Source organism: Epinephelus moara, chromosome 23 (genome assembly GCF_006386435.1).
Source record: "Epinephelus moara isolate mb chromosome 23, YSFRI_EMoa_1.0, whole genome shotgun sequence".
In the NCBI taxonomy this organism is placed as follows: Eukaryota; Metazoa; Chordata; class Actinopteri; order Perciformes; family Serranidae; genus Epinephelus; species Epinephelus moara.
The window spans coordinates 20,109,418-20,128,228 of record NC_065528.1 but is presented as its reverse complement, the minus strand read 5'-3'; the positions used below and the strand labels follow the sequence as shown (position 1 = coordinate 20,128,228).

At 41.0% G+C, this 18,811-nt stretch overlaps 1 protein-coding gene across 2 annotated transcripts in view; it reads left to right on the top strand.

Annotated features, from left to right (window-relative positions):
- Positions 1-18,811, top strand: part of plxna4 (plexin A4) — a 317,597-nt gene that overhangs the window by 169,122 nt on the left and 129,664 nt on the right. For both annotated transcript variants that reach the window (XM_050036454.1, XM_050036453.1), the window contains exon 4: positions 9,067-9,195. In XM_050036454.1, coding sequence (XP_049892411.1) covers positions 9,067-9,195 — 129 coding nt within the window. The remainder of the gene's footprint in view (positions 1-9,066; positions 9,196-18,811) is intronic.

The window sequence follows — 18,811 nt, the reverse complement described above, 5'->3', positions numbered from 1 at the left end:
TATGCTCTTGGCGCTTCAAAATGTTTCTGATTGATATCTTGAACAGGGTAGGGACCCAAGGGCTTAAAGAGGAGACCCCAGGAGACCTCTCTGTGTGCACACTTATCTTGGACTCTTGGATGTGGATGTCATGCTTTTCAAAACTAAATCACTGAAAGATAGCAGTTTGTTAAAGGGGCTGAATACAACATTTAACACATTAATTTAGCAGCAAACAGCTATTTGCTATGTAAAGTTATGATGGAGTAATGACGTCCTGAGCAGAGAGTGAAGTCACGCTGCCTCTGTGTGTGTTGTAATCTGAGCTTCTCTGCTTTTTGTTGTAATAGATGATCCCGCCATGCATGCATGTTAGTGCATGTGAGTCCATGTGTGTCCATGTGTGTATCCAGCTGACATGCTAATCGCATCCACTGCGCACATTTGCGCACATATGGCAGTTAGCGTTAATATGGCAACGCCTTTGTCACAAAAGCTTACTGCTCACCTCCTGTTCCTATCAAGGTTGATGCTGCCATCTCAACACTGTTACCTTTAGCCCCTTTTACGCTGCCTATTCAGGGCGGGAATGCCCTGCCTCACGGTCCTGTGTATACAATCATGGAATCGGGGGACAGAGTTGTCTCGCCCTTAAGCCACCATGGGAGGTAAACAGTGTCTGTTTAAACAGGACAGCCTGCAAGATGGAATCATTGGCAGCATGGGTGTGACATTTTGATGTGTTATGCATGGGACCCAATGCAGGAGATTTAAAAAGAAGCTGTCAGCAGTTAGCAGCTAACTCAAAGACGAAGAACAGCAGCCATAAATGTCCGTAAATTGGGAATACAATGAGGTCTTGGAGCTCCTTACTTTTTGAGCAGAGGACGAGATCATCCGCCATGTGACAGGGATGGTAAATGATTTTTAATGTCATGAGAATGCAAATGCTGTTGTTTAGAGAGCTCTGCTAACGCATATGTTTTATATGACACTATGGGCTGACGCTTTTGTTTGCACTGCTAGCATCGTAAGCTGCTAGCCGCTGGCTCAGCCACCTCCATGTTGAGGGCCGTGTGTAAGCAATTCCAGCAGATGTGCTCTGAATATTGCTTACACCTTTAAAACTGACTGACCCACAAACTTTGATAAATATTGTAAAAAGTTTAGATGTTTTTCATTTCGACATTATTATGATAGTATGAACTGGTCAAAGTGACATTACAACTGTGTAACAGGAATTCCTGAAGATAATTTTTTACAACTGCGTTCCTTTTTTTGTAATTTTGGCCATCATTTCAGTTTGTTATAACATTGTACTTACTTACAGTTCACTGCTGAGATCAAGGAATGTGAGTCCAATAGCGAAAAGCACAGCAGCAGATTGACAACAGTTTATCCTAAACATCTACACACTTATTTCTAAATATAAATGAAAGTGAATGCACTTAAAATGTCTGTTATCATTCATTGCCTTGTAAAGCTAATTACAGGCACAGCTATGATGCATGTGGTAGGTTAAAGTTGAAGTGTGGTGTAGTGTTGGAGGATCTAATAGACATTTACAACGAGATTGACCGTTGCTTTCAGTTCAACATTACTGACCACAAGTCCTGAACTTGCGCTGGTGAATCATGGCCAACATTACTGATATACTGCAAGACCTGAGTTTTTACACACAAACTATCTTCTTTTACAGCATTTTGCACTGTAAGTAGATTGTGGAACAATGCGTATTATTATATCACGAGAATATTCAGCAGAAAAAAAGTTCATGACCCTTTCTGGCCGCAGAAATGCTGGCACCGACTCTGGGTTTGCCTGTGCACGTTTCAGGGATTTGGTGGAATTCCTCACACAAATGTTGTGGTAATTTAAGTTTCCCAGCATGCTGCGTGACTTTGGATGACATTCTGCTCCAGCCCACTCACCTCGCTGTGGTTGCATGGCCCATGTCAGACCACAGTGATACTATAGTCAGCAGCTTATTCTGGCTTCCACCAGCAGCATGTTGGTCATGGTGTGTGTTCCAGCCATGGTGCGTTAGTGTGGGTGCCATGCTCAACAGACTGCAACTCTGTGTGACTAGCCTTCCTTTTGCCACCCTAAAAACCATGCCATAGCAGGCACGGACACAATCCTCCAATTGCTCTTACAGTCTTCACTTAAAAAAACACACAGAGTTCCTCCCCTTCAGTTATTGTATGTTTTTGGAAGCACGCTAGCTGTTTCCCCGATGTGGTCTTGTCCAGAGGGGGTAGTTGCGACTGTGTTTTCCTGCACTAAGCCACAACCACCATCTACACTAACACATCTACAGCTGTACTTTCAATGTCTCATGAGGATGGACTAGACTCTTCCTAAAATGTGGAAAATCCATCTCACCACTTGATGTAACGTGGTTTCTACATAATGGCACACCACTTCTCAGAGCTTATCAAAAATAAATAGAAGTGCTCAGACGTGTAACTAAAAGTACTGCAGTGCAGTTTTCACCAGAAGTTTATTATTTACCTAATGTGTCCTGTTAGATTCATGTTTTGACTTTCTAATAACTTGATACTATAGTGTATCATCTTTAATTGGTATGCTGCTTGACATAATTTTAACTATTTTCCATCGCTCATGCTATTGATTTTATGTGAATGCTTAAACAATGTAAGCACAGGTCTCTAAGTTATTTTAGTGATTATGGGGGTGTGTTACACATCAAAGCACCATCTCAGTGTTTGAATGCTCTGGACTCTGTTTATCATGGTTGATAAAGATTCATTACTAACTGTAAACCCCTTTCCCATCACTGTACCCTGTATGCTCAGGTTGGGTGGCTCTCTTTAAAATTTTGTAGAATGTTTCATTGGTATTTTTGTATTCACAAAGCTATTTTTGGCTGACTTCCAGCATATTTATGTGTGCACATAAAGAAAAACAACGGAAAATGGCTATTCTCTCGGTCCACAGACTTGTTGTTTGACTGGTTCGTCTAGGTCGTTGCAGTAATTTTCTATGCCATCATGTGTCTACCAATGTCAGGGTGTTTTTAGCTGGTCTTTTTAATTGCTTATAGTAATAATAATGCATTTTATTCATGGATGCCTTTCAGAGCACTCAAGGATACCTTACAAGACACAGTTAGAAAAACAAGCAGCAATGTATCTACAGATTATAAAATCAAATAATTCTGTACTTTACAATAAAAGTTGATAAAATGAACAGACAGAAATCATGATTATGATGAAAATCATCATGTCTCCATTAAATCAGACGGAATATGCCAGCTTGAAAAGGTGCGTTTTCAGACGGGATTTGAAAGTTGAAAGGGAGTCAATATTGCGAAAGTTGTGGGGGAGAAAGTTCCAGAGGCAAGGGGCAGAACGGCTGTTTTCTTGTTTTTCTTATGGTTCATTTATGGCACTTATCAACATATGTTTTACTTTTTCTTTGTGGTAATTTTGCATTGGTGTTGCTGATTTGATTTTGTATTTTTGTCTGTAACTTAAGTTGCTGCCTGTTTTGGCCAGGACACTCTTGAAAAAGAGATTTTTAATTTAAAGATGGGTTTCTGGTTAAATAAATGTTAAAATTAAAAAATACATACATGTAAGATAAAGACTCCACCAGATCATTCTACCTACTTCAGTATGGATGCAGAGTCAGAGGAAGTGCGGTAATTTCCATGTGCTTCTGTGGCGCACAGTGCCAATACTAGGCAACTGTGAGAGGGTACTCCTGTGGTTTTCACACCGGAATGGCTTCCCTGTCTGTATCACACCTTCTGCTAGCTGTTAGCCCCATAGAGAGAGGGAGATAGTCACTTCGGGCACAAGATTTTTTTATTGACAGATTTGAAGCAGAAATACCATCTGCACATGGGGTCGCATTTGTTGTTCTCTGAGCCGTAACACTGGAACTGTTATTCAGATGTATCTACAGTTGTCACTATTTCTGATGTATCAACACTGATGCACCTTCTGTGCTTCTTTAATGGTAGATCCCAAAAAATAAGGATAGGTGCTGGTCTCAAAAGGTTTGAATAGTTTTAAAGATGCTCCTTTAATAGTATTTGCTCTGGGTGTTTGTGTCTTTGTCACAGTTAAGATTACATACACTGCATTTTTACTGCAGAAGCCACTGTCTTAATTTTAGTCTTCAGTGATGGTGTTAGTGTAGTAATCCCTCACAGCCACTAGGGGGATACAGTTTATGGCCAAGGTGGTCGTTTTATGGAGGGATGGGATTCTCTCTCTATGATCTGAGGTATAAGGTGGATTTCTCCCGCAGACACACACACACACACACAGAGCTATCGAAGAGATGTTTACTACACACATTTTGCAGGGCTGTGGAAGTGTGCTCTGTGAGTCGAAAGCACCAGTAACTCTCGCCACCCTCCCCAGAGTACCCGAAATTACCATATGAGTAGCTCCAGCCAGACAGCCTGTGTGTGTGTGAGTGTGTGAAAGAGAAAAAGAGAGTGAAATGCCAATGTTTTTACACACGCAATTGCTCGTGTGAACACAATACTTATTCGTATGTGTGCATTAATGTGTGGGCCCAATGCATCTCTCACCTTCCCACCACTCGGAGGCAGAATGAAGTCTGTCTGGCAGTGAATGTCTATTGTGTAGTGCTAATGTGATAGCAGAGATTAGCATTGTAATCCATTTAGCATAGAGCAGCTAATCCACTTTATTACTGTTGAAAAGGAATCAGATAATATTGGCTAGCACCACTGTAGCTGCCTTAATGATTTTAAGCTGATGGAAAAATTACTTTAAGATATATTGATAATTACTGTTGCTGACAATGAAACTGGGATTAGTTGTTTAATAAAAAAAAATATTAGCTTTGCCATTTTATCAAGGGAATTAAGGTATCCGTTGTGTTTAGTCTACGCTGAATAGGCTTTTTGTTTCTAGGTCGTGTGTTTTTGTGGTAATAAAAATCATGCAGTAGTTTAATTACACTGTTGCAGATGGATATTTTGGAGTAATATTCCTTTAAAGCGAGGAGAGAGGAAGACTGTGTAACTGCTGTTTTAAAACCTACACGCCCAGGGTGACCCTGCTGTGTTGATTAAAAAAAAATACAGGGTAAAACTGCTGTTAAATTCTTGCCAATTATTGTCCAAATAAGTCCGCTGCTCTTTGATTTAAATCAGCCGTTTTCCCTCATGTGTTCCCCCTCAGTCCCAGTGTGCCTGCGTTGCATGCTTGCGGACATGCTGTGCACTCCCTGGTGGCTCATTTGTTTTGTTGGTGGTCAGATTGAGGGATAATATACAGAAGCTTCCCCTTGAAGCCCTTCTGCTCCCTGGTGACTGTGGATCTGTCCCAACACAATAAAACTCTATATTCAGCTTCTGCCATCGACTGTCTGCCCTTTAACTCTGCTTGGCAATTGGCTCCACACGTCTCTCATATGCAGTAGGCGTAAGCTGATACACACACATCTCTGCATACATCCACATGAACGCACATGCTGTGTACAGCGCGCATACTGCACAGCACCTCAAATTAACTCACCCGATCAGGCAGATTAGATAACCCCACCTGCTGAATCTGGCCTTGGCTCGCGCGGAAGCTTCTTTCTTCCTACCTCCCTCTTCTCTCTCTCTCATTCGCCTTCTGTTCTTTTCTTTACAACTGACCCAAGTGCATACAATGGTTCCCAGTGAAAGTGTGTGAGGCTTTGATACACAGAACTCAAGGTCCTTTGAGATCAGGATCACTACACAAGCCAAGCAGGAGGCAGAGCGAGAGAGGAAGAACGACTTGGAAACAAAGGAGGAGGGAGAGAAGGGTGAAATCAGGGTGAAAGATGGCGCCTGTTTAAAGAAATGTCATGTTGTGTAACTGGATATCAGTAGAAGCAGCAGGAGTAGGGCAGGACGCAAACTGCACCCTGTGTACTTAGGTTTCTGTCTTTACTATACAATAGATGATTGTCGAAGCAGACAAAGAAAAGGTCCGTTCGACTATGGCAGAGCAGTTGATGGTGTTGATTGGTTTTTGTTACAGTGTAGGATAGTGACTGTCAATCAGTCACTAAGGCCCAATTCCATTTCATATTCTTAACCCTACCCCATGTTTTCAAGTGCCACCTTACCTCTTGCTAACAAGTTACAATGGGTAGATGTTGAAAACTTTCCCTATGAAATTCGACAACCCTTTGAGACCCTGATGCATTATTGGTATGCTGGCATTTACGTAGACAGACACGATGAGTCTTGCCAAATATTGTGAATATGTCGTTTCTGGAGTGGTGATTCTCTTGTGTGGACGACAGGCATCCTTTTGCGATTATCGGTATGCTGACGATTAGCCATTAGCTTAAGTTTCACACTATCAATCGATCAGACAAGTCATCAAATAAAACAGAACACTTCTTCATGACCAGGCAGCTAGAGGACCTCTGTAGGCTTACGTTGGCAGCCGGTGCTCCTACCCTGCCAGTCTGCACTGATATTAGAGGAGCAGTCACAAGGGCAGCATGTTGCTACTGGACTTTAGATCATTTTCAGGCATCTTATGCCACCAAAGAGATGGCCGAAACATGTCAAAATTGCTCTGTTAGCCAGCTAGTTAGCTACAGAGACATCGACATGTTAGCATCTTAGCGTCTTTTTGTTGTTGTTGTGCATGTAATGAAGAAAAGGGCCATAATACATTGAAACCTGCCTCTGAAAAACTTCTGTTTGGAAGGCCATGTAGCCCTAACACTTCGCTCTACCCTTCTATCCAAACAAGAATTGGGACACCCAATCCCCAGATGTGAAAAAGCAAAATCAAGGGGTAAGGGCTTAGTGGTAGGGGCAAGGGGTGTGTTAGGATTGGGATTAAATAGAAAGAATGTGCATATCGTCTTTCTCAAAGCTAGTGTTCATCCTACTTTAGGAGAGAGAGAATAGTTGTTGTGCTTTTGACCAATGGTGCACAGGAAAACTATTTTTCTTTTATTATCTTGACTTTTTGCTGTCTTGAAAGATAAGTCTTGCAAAAGAAGACTGAAATGGCCGCTCCATGGCAAAGGCCACTTATGTTTTCAGAAGGTACAGCCCCATTTTACTAAATGGTTCATTTTATCTACTAAGAACAGTTACGGCTTTTTGACCTTAAAGAGCTAAATTAATTAATAATTAATCATGAAGTGACTCACCTGTCTGCTCGACCATCTGCTTCCTGTCCAATTATTGCCTGTTTGTGCCTATTACCCATGAACCCTTAAGTGCTGAAGAGCACAAAGAACTACCTGGAGTCATCACAACTTTAACGAGACTTACCTCACACCTGTCCGCAAGTCCACACAGGTCTGTGTGTGTGTGAGTGTGTATTCTACTGGGTGCTGAAAGTTGCTTGGGTAGCTATGTGTCAATGCCGTGTGTTACTGGGAAATTACAGCCAGAGGAGCAGATTTAGAAAGGATCATTTGGAAGACATCCTGTGCGTTGTGTGTGTGTGTGTGTGTGTGTCGATGTAAGCAGATGTTCGGGCACAACCCAGAACACTTCCATCACACCACCAAGTGTGCACGGGGCTAATTCCATGCACTTTCTGCTGAGTAAACACACCTAGGGGCCCACAAACCACACCTCTTGCCCAGATGCCTAATTACTGTAATCACTTTTTGAATGGCTGGAACTGTGATAGAGAAAGATGAGCTTCTCAGACACAGCACAGGAAGCCATGATGCATGGGAAAATCCTGAGGCTGTATGCGGTAGATGGGCAATTTTGTCAAATATAATGTTCAAAAGTACCTTTTTAATGACACCTTGATCCCTAATTGCACACTTTGTTCTCCTAGACGTCACCTTTGTTCCATTGCCAAGGCCTTCTTTGTGGAAGGCAACATTACTCTTTCTCACTTTGCTTCTGTTCTACCTCAGCTAGCCTTTATTGATGCTGTATTTTCAGCCCTGTCATTTTACTTAATTCAGTTGCTGGCTTTTCTCTACTCTTCTTTACATCTTGGGTAGCATTGGTAACTTAATGCACTTGATGGTACTTAAAGGCACTTGCTTCACCCCCACAATATCAGATGCATATTATTATTGCTTCTTTTAAAAAAAGGAGGTAGTTGTTTTGCATTTTCAGTTGCCTTTTCCTGTATCAATTAAGTTGAAATAATAACTTTGGTGCTTGAGTAAAAAAGGATTAGCTCTGCTTCGACAGATCTGACAGAATCAGCAAAGTTTCTAGTATACTTCATGTATGGTTTTCAACATTTCCTTGCGTTGATCCAAGTGTGCAGATCCTATTTTCACACATTTCCTTTTTAAAATATTGTTTTTATTATAGTACCTGTGAGTGCTACAAAGACTAGAAATATTAAAGACATACTGTCCAGGATTGTCAGTTTCTGCAAACAAGCTCACCAGGGAGTGTGAAAGTAAACGCCAACCCCAAATTCACTCGTTTGGCATTTTGCCTCATTATATTTGAGATTTTTTGGGGAGGTACAAATTGGCCATTTCAACAGGATTTCGCAGCATAGTTAAGGCCTTTGCAGGACTGTACAGGACTTGGTGTATTTTATGCAAAAAGTTTGTCCAAACTCTGCAAGATGGGAATTAAAGCAGAGGAATCCCACATGCAGAGTGAGAAACATGAAACTGCCCAACAAGCCTGCCAACAAAATGCTGGGTATTTTCCAAAAAAAGTCATGTTTTATGTTGCAATAAACATTTGAGCAAAACTGTTCCGAACCCAAAGTAATAGATGTCAGTTCATGTTTTTTTCCTTCAGCTTTTGTAGTTATAAAATTGGTCTTAAACTTAATTTAAGTCTTTAAAAACTTAAAACTGGCTTGCCTTAATCTGTATAGGAACCCTGTTTTTACAAAGCTCTGACCTCACCTGAGCACTGTGCCGTTACACACCCATAAACGTCCTAAACATGTAAAATAAAAAGAAACTAAGATAATGTAGGCAGAGGGCAAAGTCTCTGCAGAAAGATTTGCCGCCACACACTAAGAGCGGGTCATAAGTGATGATTGAAAGGGATTACTTCTGTATAGGTCTATACATTGTTCGTCATCCTGCATCTTTAAATACATTAATTGTTAATGTGCCTCTGTGTTTTTCCAGATCCGGGTAGACGGCTCCTCTCGTGCTCTGCAGTATGAGACTGTGCAGGCTGTGGAGAACGGACCCATCCTCAGAGACATGGCCTTCTCTTCTGATCACCACTACCTCTATGTCATGTCTGAGACCCAGGTCAGACACACACTCACAGACACACGCACAAACACACACATCAAAAGCTCCCCCCCTGCTGAGTCAATATCATAACCACTGGCATTTATCATTTTCTTATGTCACAGGGTACAATAACCTTTGGTGTAGCGTAGAGGATTTCATTACAGCCTGGCTGGAGGAGAGAAAGGGATTAGATAGACTGTTGGATGCTATGACCAAGTCTTTTTATAGAAACAGACTGTGAGGGTAGAGTTGGAGTGAATAAATGTGTTGAATTATAGGGAGAGAGGAGAGTGGTCACAGTCCACTTGTGTGTGTGTTGGTGTGTGTGTCTGCGCACATACAGATTCACACATACACACTATCTCTCTTAGTACCTTTGATGACATGGAATGTGAAGCGAAATAGCAGCACTCTGTGTAATGGACACAGACACAGTGAGACTGCGAACACCTCTATCAGAGGCAAAACCTTGCTAAAATAGCACCATGGAAAGTCCATAACACATATACTGTGCTCACAGAAATGCACACACTGCTGTGACTCACTGTGGTGAGTATTCACTTTGTCTGTATGTTATACACAAAAGACAAAGCCATCTACATTACATGTTGTACATACACAGTAATTAAGGCAGGACAAATTTATTTGTCTTGCACCTTTCAATAACAAGGCGATTCATAGTGTGCAATACAAAATGACACACAGAAATATATAGTGGAGTGCAACATATGACTATATAGTGTCAGATTTAACTTAAAGGAACAGTGTGTAAGATTTAAGGGGATCTAGTGGCATCTAGCAGTGAGGATTACAGATTGCAACCAGCTGAAACTTCTCCCAGTTAGAATCCCCTCAGTGTTCGTTGTTTCTGAGGTTTTTATCAGGAGCCGAATTATCTGCAGAGGTCTCTTCCTCTCCAAAACAAATGGAACTGGTGATTAAATTCAGTAAAAACACTGATTAGCTCAGTGACATTATGTTACAAATCAGCATTTCTCCTATGCTGTTTAGCACGTCACAGATGGGTTGCTTGCCCACCTGCTAATGTGTGCTCACCTTATTAATAATCTAGACATCCAGGAGGTTTTTACTGCGAGCAAAACTATCTGCAGATGACCCCTTCTCTACAGAACAAACACAACATGTCATTTAAACTAGTAAAAACACTGAATAAAGCAATTACACTACAAATCAGTGCTTCTCCCACGCTATTTGGGGCCGTTAGCCTAGCACCTGCTTATGTGTGCTCACCTTTTTTCTCTGATAACTTGAGATTGAGATGTTCAGTCGGAATTTACTGGGTGCCAAATGATCCGCAGAGGCCTCCTCCACTCCAAAGTAAATGGACCAGGTTATTTTAATTGGTAAAAACTAAATAAAGCAGTTTCACGATTAAATATAAGTGGGGTTTTTTTCTTGTTGTGGAGGGGCTGAGTACTATTGTGGCAAATGCAAAAATGACAATAGCCAGTGTTTGATTTGTCTGTTCTGTGCTACTGTAAAAATATGCTGTTGAAACATCGTTGATCTCCGTACATGAGGATTTGTTCCCTACGTAGATAGTACAACAGCTCGTTTCGAGGTAATGAAAACGCAGTGATTCTTATTTTCAGATGATTATACACTTAGAAAACATACTTAATATATATTATATTTCTTTTCTTCCAATATATCCCAATAAATAATACATACCGAACCTTTAACTGGTGCAGTGCCCATTCAAAACGTGCCTGAACTGAAGGATTGTTTGGCCAGTGGTAGTGCTGCTTGAAGCTTTCTGAAGAACCGCTCATGCAAACAACCTGACACTCGATACTGCACTTCTTTGGGTACTGAGCAAAACACCTACCATGAGGTAGTTGCATCACACACCCAAGTTGCAGCTACTTGCGGTCAGAAACACTGGTGAAATACACTCACAGGAAAAAACACCAGGGGCAGACTATACCATTAGACAAGGTAGGAAACTGCCCGGGGCCCCCACTAAAAGGGCTCCAAACAGCTACAGATTTATTAGACGATGTTTATGTTACTATTCTAACTCACTGTAAACCAGCAGTAACTTATAGGAGGTCAGAAACATGGGTGAAACACGCTTACTGGAAGTATCAATTTCCAAATAGGCATTTTAGTCACTTGCTTTTACACAAACACAAGTTACAAAGTAGAGCATGGATTTAATTAGCAGAGATATTGTGCCGGCAGTAACATTATTAGCATTGTAGGTTAGTATGACAAACCTACACAGTTTGAGTTGCAGTGGCAGAGTGGTGCTGTTCCTGTAGGCTATCTGCTCATGCTCGTTGACTCCAGGGAAGTGAAGAAGAGTTTGGTTGTAATATTAGTATATCCAGCATCCAGCAGTAAAAGTGAAGTGCAGTTAATGAGCTCTGAAGCACCGCCCCCTCTGTTTGCTTGTTTATTCAAAGTCTTTTAATATTGAACGTGTCCAACGTGTGCCAAATTCCACACTGCACGTTTTTGGGTCCCCAGCAATACACCTGCCAAGTGTGGGTTCTTGAGATATAGGAAGGACAGAGTCCTTTCTTTATATTTCAGTATAATGCAGTGGCAAACAGAAAATTCTTGAGCCCTTATTTAATAGAAGTGAGAACCACAGTAGAAGTTTAATAGTAAACATACAGACCTCTAACCATTCAGCACAAACATTATCTTTTCATCAAGCACCGTTTAAGGGCCAGTAATCAACTCATTAAAGCCAAATCAGGCCGCCGGTTAAAGAATCCATGGTGGATTTCTCTCTTTCCAGTTCATTGTAGCCCCATTTATTGGTCATTATTATTGTGACTGTTAGAAATAATGTTGCATAAGCTCTGAGTTCAGATAATATGCATATCATTCCCCCCTCTCCCTCCTCTTTATCTCCTGCCACCCGTAATCACAGAGGGCCACTGCTGTTTTGTTGGCAGCGATAGCCTAGTTGCCCCTGTATATTGTCTGCAGCTTCCAGCGGATTATAGACCTCTCTGGCACCATGAAAGTGTCAGTATTTGCTGATGTGTAGTGCAATTTGTTTGTGTGTATGCGTGTGAATGCAAGCACATTTTAAGAGCCCAGATTATCCCGATAACACTTTAAATATCAGACAGACAGCGAGTAGAAGGTGCCCTTTCAAATGCTGCTCTCATTGCCTCTGCGGAGGTCTCAGTCGGTCCTTATGCAGAGACAGAGAGAGAGAGGAAAGGAAGGGAGGGGAGGGACATAAGTCAGCAAAGTGAGTTTTGCTTTTCCCCCCTCTTTTGGATTGTGGTGCATGTAATTGGGCTTACAGAAGATATAACAGAATAACAAATGAATTATTAGGAATACTAAATCTCCATTTCTTCCCATTATGTTGGTTTCCGTTATGTCTCACTATTATCGCCCAACATCGTGTTAGAAATTTAGCATTTTTAATTTGCATGCCAATTAGCTTATATTGAAAAAAAGCAACCAAGTGCGTTTTGTTGGCCAATAGTGGTCCCGTGTGTGTGTATTAGGCCTTTTTAGTAATTAGTCTATTAGCCTAGTTAGAGGGCTGACCTCCACTAACTGTTTAGGAGGAACGTCTGGGAATTACCATACACGCAAATATAGAAAGCAGTTAATGAACACAACACAAACACATGCTTCTGAACTGTTGAAGGCCTTTTAGAACAAATTAAGGTGAATGAATAAAGCTCAACATTTCCTTGAGACTTGTATGATATTGAAGTTATGACTTATTTGATAACTAATCACTTCCATTTCCATTCATTTTATTCTATAGACTTGAGTTCCACCCCAGCTGTGATTCATCATGCAGATTCAGACAGCTGAAAAACACCGCCGTATTACCTGTCCTGATTTACTGTTAAACACAAAACTGTTCCCAAGTGTCTGCAATCACTAAAGAGAATTGGTGCAAATTGCTTCATCTCAAATGTAGAGAACGTGTACCGACAATATTTTGGCATAACAGGCTTATTCTCACAGCTTTCTCAACATCAAGCTGATTCTTGAAGGTTTCCTTGTAAACTGTGTGCAAAATTGTTGCCTGTCATGCTGTTGCCTCGAGTCAAAACAAGTTTTATTGAATGTCAAACAGGGTCACAGAAAGAGCGAGATATGAGAAGTAATAAAGATACTAGAATGATCCGTTTTTCATATTTTTTTTTATTTCACTTTCAGAAACAATCTGTCATCTCAACAGGCCAGAATTCATTTGCTATTTGTTCTGATAGCAATAACACATTTTTATGCCTCTGAGCCGGTGACCTTCATGACTGGAGGCGTGATGTTTTCGAGTACACTATGAGGATATTTCTTCAAATTTGGCACAAACGTCCACATGGACTCAATGATGATATGATTAAAATTTGGTGGTCAAAGGTCAAGGTCACTGTGTCCTTGTTTGTCTTATTCTAGTAAATGCAACACCTCAAGAGTGCCTTGAGGGAATTTCCTCAAATTTGGCACAAGCTTCCACATAGATTCAATAATGAACTGATTATTTGGTGGTCAAAGGTCAGGTTCACTGTGACCTTACAAAGCACATTTTTTGGCCATAACTCAAGAAATCATATGCTAATTATGACAAAATTTCACTCAAATATCTAATAGAATAAAATGATGAAATTATGACCTTTTATATCCAAAAGGTCAAAAGTCAGCTTCACTGTGACATGATTATGTTCTGCAAAAACACTTTTCTAACCATTATTCAGTTTGGTCAGATACTGAATTGGTGACACTAATCTTGAGTGTACATCTTGAAACTATGCTGATTATATAGATCTTCTGTGCTCCTGGGTTGAGGATGTAATGATGCAGCAACATCCATGTTTAAAGCACCGTTAACTGTCATGGCAACATATGAGTCCATACAGACATGGATGTAATCTGTAACTGTAAATGGACTGGTTTGTGGAGGCATGCAACCATGAAGCAATGAGTCTAGTTTAAGAATGATTCCCCAATAACAATAAGTCATCTTCAATTTCTTGTGTTGATTTTTTTTTATAGCCTCACACGGACAGCCAAGTTCAAAGGTCATGTTGTGGTCACCCGTACATGCAAGTTTTGAATAACAGAACTGCTTGCTGGATCTGTGCTGTGGTTTCGAATAACATCTTGCACACACACACACACACACACACACACACACACACACACACACACACACACACACACACATTCCAAATTCCCAGTGGTGGCAAACGCTATTAAGGCAGCCTGAGCCAGTCGATAGCAGAAGGCCACCTGCTGTTTCTGGGGCCTGGGACCCAGACTCTCAGAGAGAGTGTGATAGATGGAACAAGGGTGAAATACAGAAAGAGGAAACACATGATAGAAAGAGAGAAGAGGAGATGGGTTGCCACAACAGGAGGCTGAGAACAGAGTTAGTCGATACAGCTCCTCTCCTGCTGCTCATAGCCTTGAAACCCTCTTCCTCAGATTGGTGATGCCAGGCCCTGGGGTTGACCAGGAGTAAGCCAGACCTCCACGGGATCCTTTCGAGTGTGAGAGTCCAGGATGGGATGATGAGGGTCAGACTGATGTTGGAGGAGAGAGGGACAGAGAAAGATTAAGTAGGAATGAGTATGTAGTAAATAAAATTATACTTCCTCCCACAAATTAGTATTTGTTTTTCAGTTATTCACCTTATGATACTTGGAATTTGTGAAGAAAACTTTGTTTTTCTCACATGCCTCCAGGGTGAATGAAGAATCCGTGCAGTATAATTCGAGTCTTATTTATCCAGCTAGTGCTTCCCAAACAGACAACCCTTTCCCATGGGGAACTGAACTAAAAGCAAAACTTATCCTTGCATTCTTCAAAGCCAGACTTCATTGACAAAAACAGCAATTTTACCTCTCTGAGCACAGGAGCTGTTGATCTACTTCTGCCTTGATCTGTTAGTTTGTGTTATTGTGTGACTGGTGAATCCAAACTAACCATTTAAAACACCAAAGCCACACAATAACACAAACAAACTACCATTCAAGGCAGCAGTAGACCAGCAGCTTCTGTGTTCACTGAGGTAGAATTACCTTTATTGTCAATGGAGTCTGGCTAGGAAGAGAGCATAGATAAGTTTCAGTTTTAGTTCAGGTTCCCGTTGGAAACGGATGTTTTTCTGTTGTTTAAAGGGACCCCTGTGACTTGGAGTCATTAAGCATCTTCTACAGTGTTGGAGTCTTCGTTCACAAATTCAGCTTAAGACAGTATTAGTCATTTATATTCAAATGGTCATTTTGGGGGTGAAGTATTCCTTTAGAAAAAATTACACGTTTCTTGTTTAGATAGATGGTTTTGTATGTTTTCATACTTCAGTCAGGAACACTTTAGTCAAAGAAAACTTTATTTCCATTTGCAGTATTATATTTGGCGGTATGGCTCTGTTCTGGGGCCTCTCTGCCTTTCCTCGGGCCTACGCTGAAAGCCTCTTTCACGCGCCTGTGTGGAAAGCCATAAGACAGAGAGAACACACCTCCCTGCCCTTTCATGTGCCTACATGGAAAGCCTAAGGCAGGGAGAGCAGCAGCAAAGACCCCCCAGGGAAAGAACAGAGCAGCATCAATGGCAAACAGAAATAGCATTGATAGTCAGACACAGCATGAAAAGGAGGAGCTGGGGTGGAGGCAGGTTGCAAAGTGGCTTGCAGAGGAAGCAGCAACAGTAGGCAGGCCAGAGCACTTTGACAGAGCTTGACATCGTGTCCTGCCTGAACTAACACTATGCTACATTTCTTATAATTCCAACTACATACAAAGGCTGCAGGTAAAGGCTCTGCTAGAGGTGAAGTTGAACTACACGTTCACGGTATAGGGATTACAGGGACCATGTTGAGACCATAATAACTGAGATCGATCTGCTGGAGTTGCTCATATTTCTGATCCCAGCAGTTGATGTTGAAAACAACTTGAACAAAGTTGAGACAAGGCTCTGCAATCTTCTCCTTTTCATTAACAGTAAACAAATGCAAACCTTGTCCTCACTGCAATCATCGCTCTATCGAAAGTGAATTAAAGAAAGTAAACATGATTACTTTGGCTATATAAGATTTCCCGCCTCAGTAATTTTTTCTTTATCAGAAAACAAATTTAGTGATGAGCTTTTTTCAGTGCAAACTTTAGTATCTTCACTTTCTATCAAGAAATAAAAAGAATGTAAACATTATTACTTTAAGGAATGAAAGACAGAGTTTGATAATGTATGACACAGCAATCTAGTGTTATGTTAGGGTTAGATTAAGAACTATAAATACCGGTAAATTAAACTGTGGCCACTGGGACCACTTGAACACCTTGACAGAGAGGTTTAGACCCAGCTTCAGGCATGGGCATCACGCTGAGAGTCACACTGCACCCTGCTTGTCTGTGTCACATTATTCGCTCATTAGAGAAGAAAGCTAGCCTAACACAGACGCACATACCCATGCAGTATCCCTCTGTACTGTGTATAATGGTCTCCACATTCCAGTATTTTTCTCATCCCTCATTTAATTTCTCTTCCATTCTTGCAACCTCTTTTCTCTTCCCTTCCTCCATCCTGTGACTGTGTCCTCTTTGTTAGATTTGTTTTTCTTTTAGGATTATAGATTTTTGCTCCTACAACCCCTATTCATTTCTAAGGGGATTTGTAAAGCCAATGAGGATTCAGTCTTTTGTGTTCCTTGTTCCTCTTTCTTCATCTCCTCTCTCTCCATCTTTATTCCATTTCTAGCCCTCTCTTACTACCCTTTGTCATTTCTACCCTATACCATCCCCCATCCTCCATTTCTTTCACCATTCCTTACTAGCGGAGTAATCTGTCATCCATACTCTCTCATTAATCCAGTGATTGGCTGTCCTCTAATTGGATCCCTCTCTCTCTATCTCCCTCACTCATACACACACGAGTCGTCTTATTAGTGGGTTAAATAGATGTTCTGGTATAAAGAGGACAGTCAGATTATAGAATGGGCTGTGATTATGGATGTTAAGGTTGGTGTTTGAGTGACAGGGGCAGGTCAATCCCACTGTTAATATGAGCTGCCGCTGTTCTTCACTACCATGTTACTGTATCGTGTTAACACTGGTTCATCTGTCAGCCACAACGAGGACATCTGGGCAGAATGAATGAGGTGGTTTGGGTGGAGGTTGGGGGATCATTTCAGCGTTCGTTCAGTATGGAAATTAAAAGTACAAATCACACACTAACAAAGCGTTCGTTTTTAATAGGAGCTATAAACCTTTTTCAGAAGGGAAAAAAACTCCCCTGAAGTGATGAATAGCAATTGAAGTCAACAGTGGAATTGGACGTTAGCACAGAGGTTATTGCATGAGGTGGAGAATGATCAGCTAATAGTACTGTGTTCGTGCACATGGGTGTCCTTGTCCATCCTAAGCTTTCCATTACAAAATATAAAAAGACCTGTCTTAATTGATTAAAGATAAACAACACATTAGCTTTCTGATTGTATCACTATTGGTAAACCATAATTAAGATGCCTCAATAATACTTAGGGGTGCGGTCACAGAGGGGCGAAATTAACACTGGCAAATATCCGCCTCCCGTTCATGAGGTGCGAATAAAACTTTTGCTACCTGTGGCAAAGCAAATTAGCATCGTCGCATCACATGGTGTTCAACATTGTGGAGGAAACATTGATTTTTGCTGTGTCTAATCAGCCGATATCATGTGGTATTGGCCATGAAAAATATAAACTACCCCACATGACAGATTATACCTGGCTGGCCATGAGCTGAAATGTCAAATGTACCAATACCATCATATTTGTTTACCGTATTTATTGGCAAGCTAGCTAACATTAGCTAGCAAACTAGCTTCCCATGTCGGTCATGCTAAGCACTGCCCACATTCAGTACGAATAATGCCTCGGCAGGCGATGGTGGCACTTTGGAATTGCTCACATGTCACTGTACCAATGATTTAGTCTGTTACTTAAAGGGACAGTTAACCCCAGAATAAAAAACACATATGTTTCCTTTTACCTCAAACGCTATTTATCAGTTTTGTTTGTCTATGGGTGAGTTGCCGAATGTCGGCGATATCAGTCGTAGAGACGTCTGCCTTCATTCAAATATAATGGAACTAGATGGCACTTGGATTGTGGTGATCAAAGCATCGTAAATAAAGCATGCATCTATTCATGGACATGAGGCTTGTGCTTGTGAGAGCATGAGATTTAAATATTAATGGTGTCCTCCTCAGATGATCTGTAATGTTAGCTAGTTCATTGATGCTACGTGAGCTAGCAGTAGATGCACGTTTCCTTCTGTGCGGTGGGTATAATTAGGTAAAAACAAAATAGTTCCTACATGAAATTGCTACCAAAAAGGTCTGTATATTATCTTAATAACCAGGTCATGATTTATGGAAAGAGACATTGCTGAGACATTATATTTTAGAGAAGGCAGACATCTTCATGGTTGATATCTCCAGCACTCGGCAACTCACACTAAAATAATTTAGATTGATAAATAGCACTACAGGTAAGAGGAAAACAATTTTTTTCTTTTTTTTGACTTTGGGGCGAACTGTACCATTAAACCTACATACTAACAAGAAATAAATTTGCACTGAAATACACACAACCATGAATAAGCATTACGAACTGTATAAAGTGCATGTTAGAATCTACAGT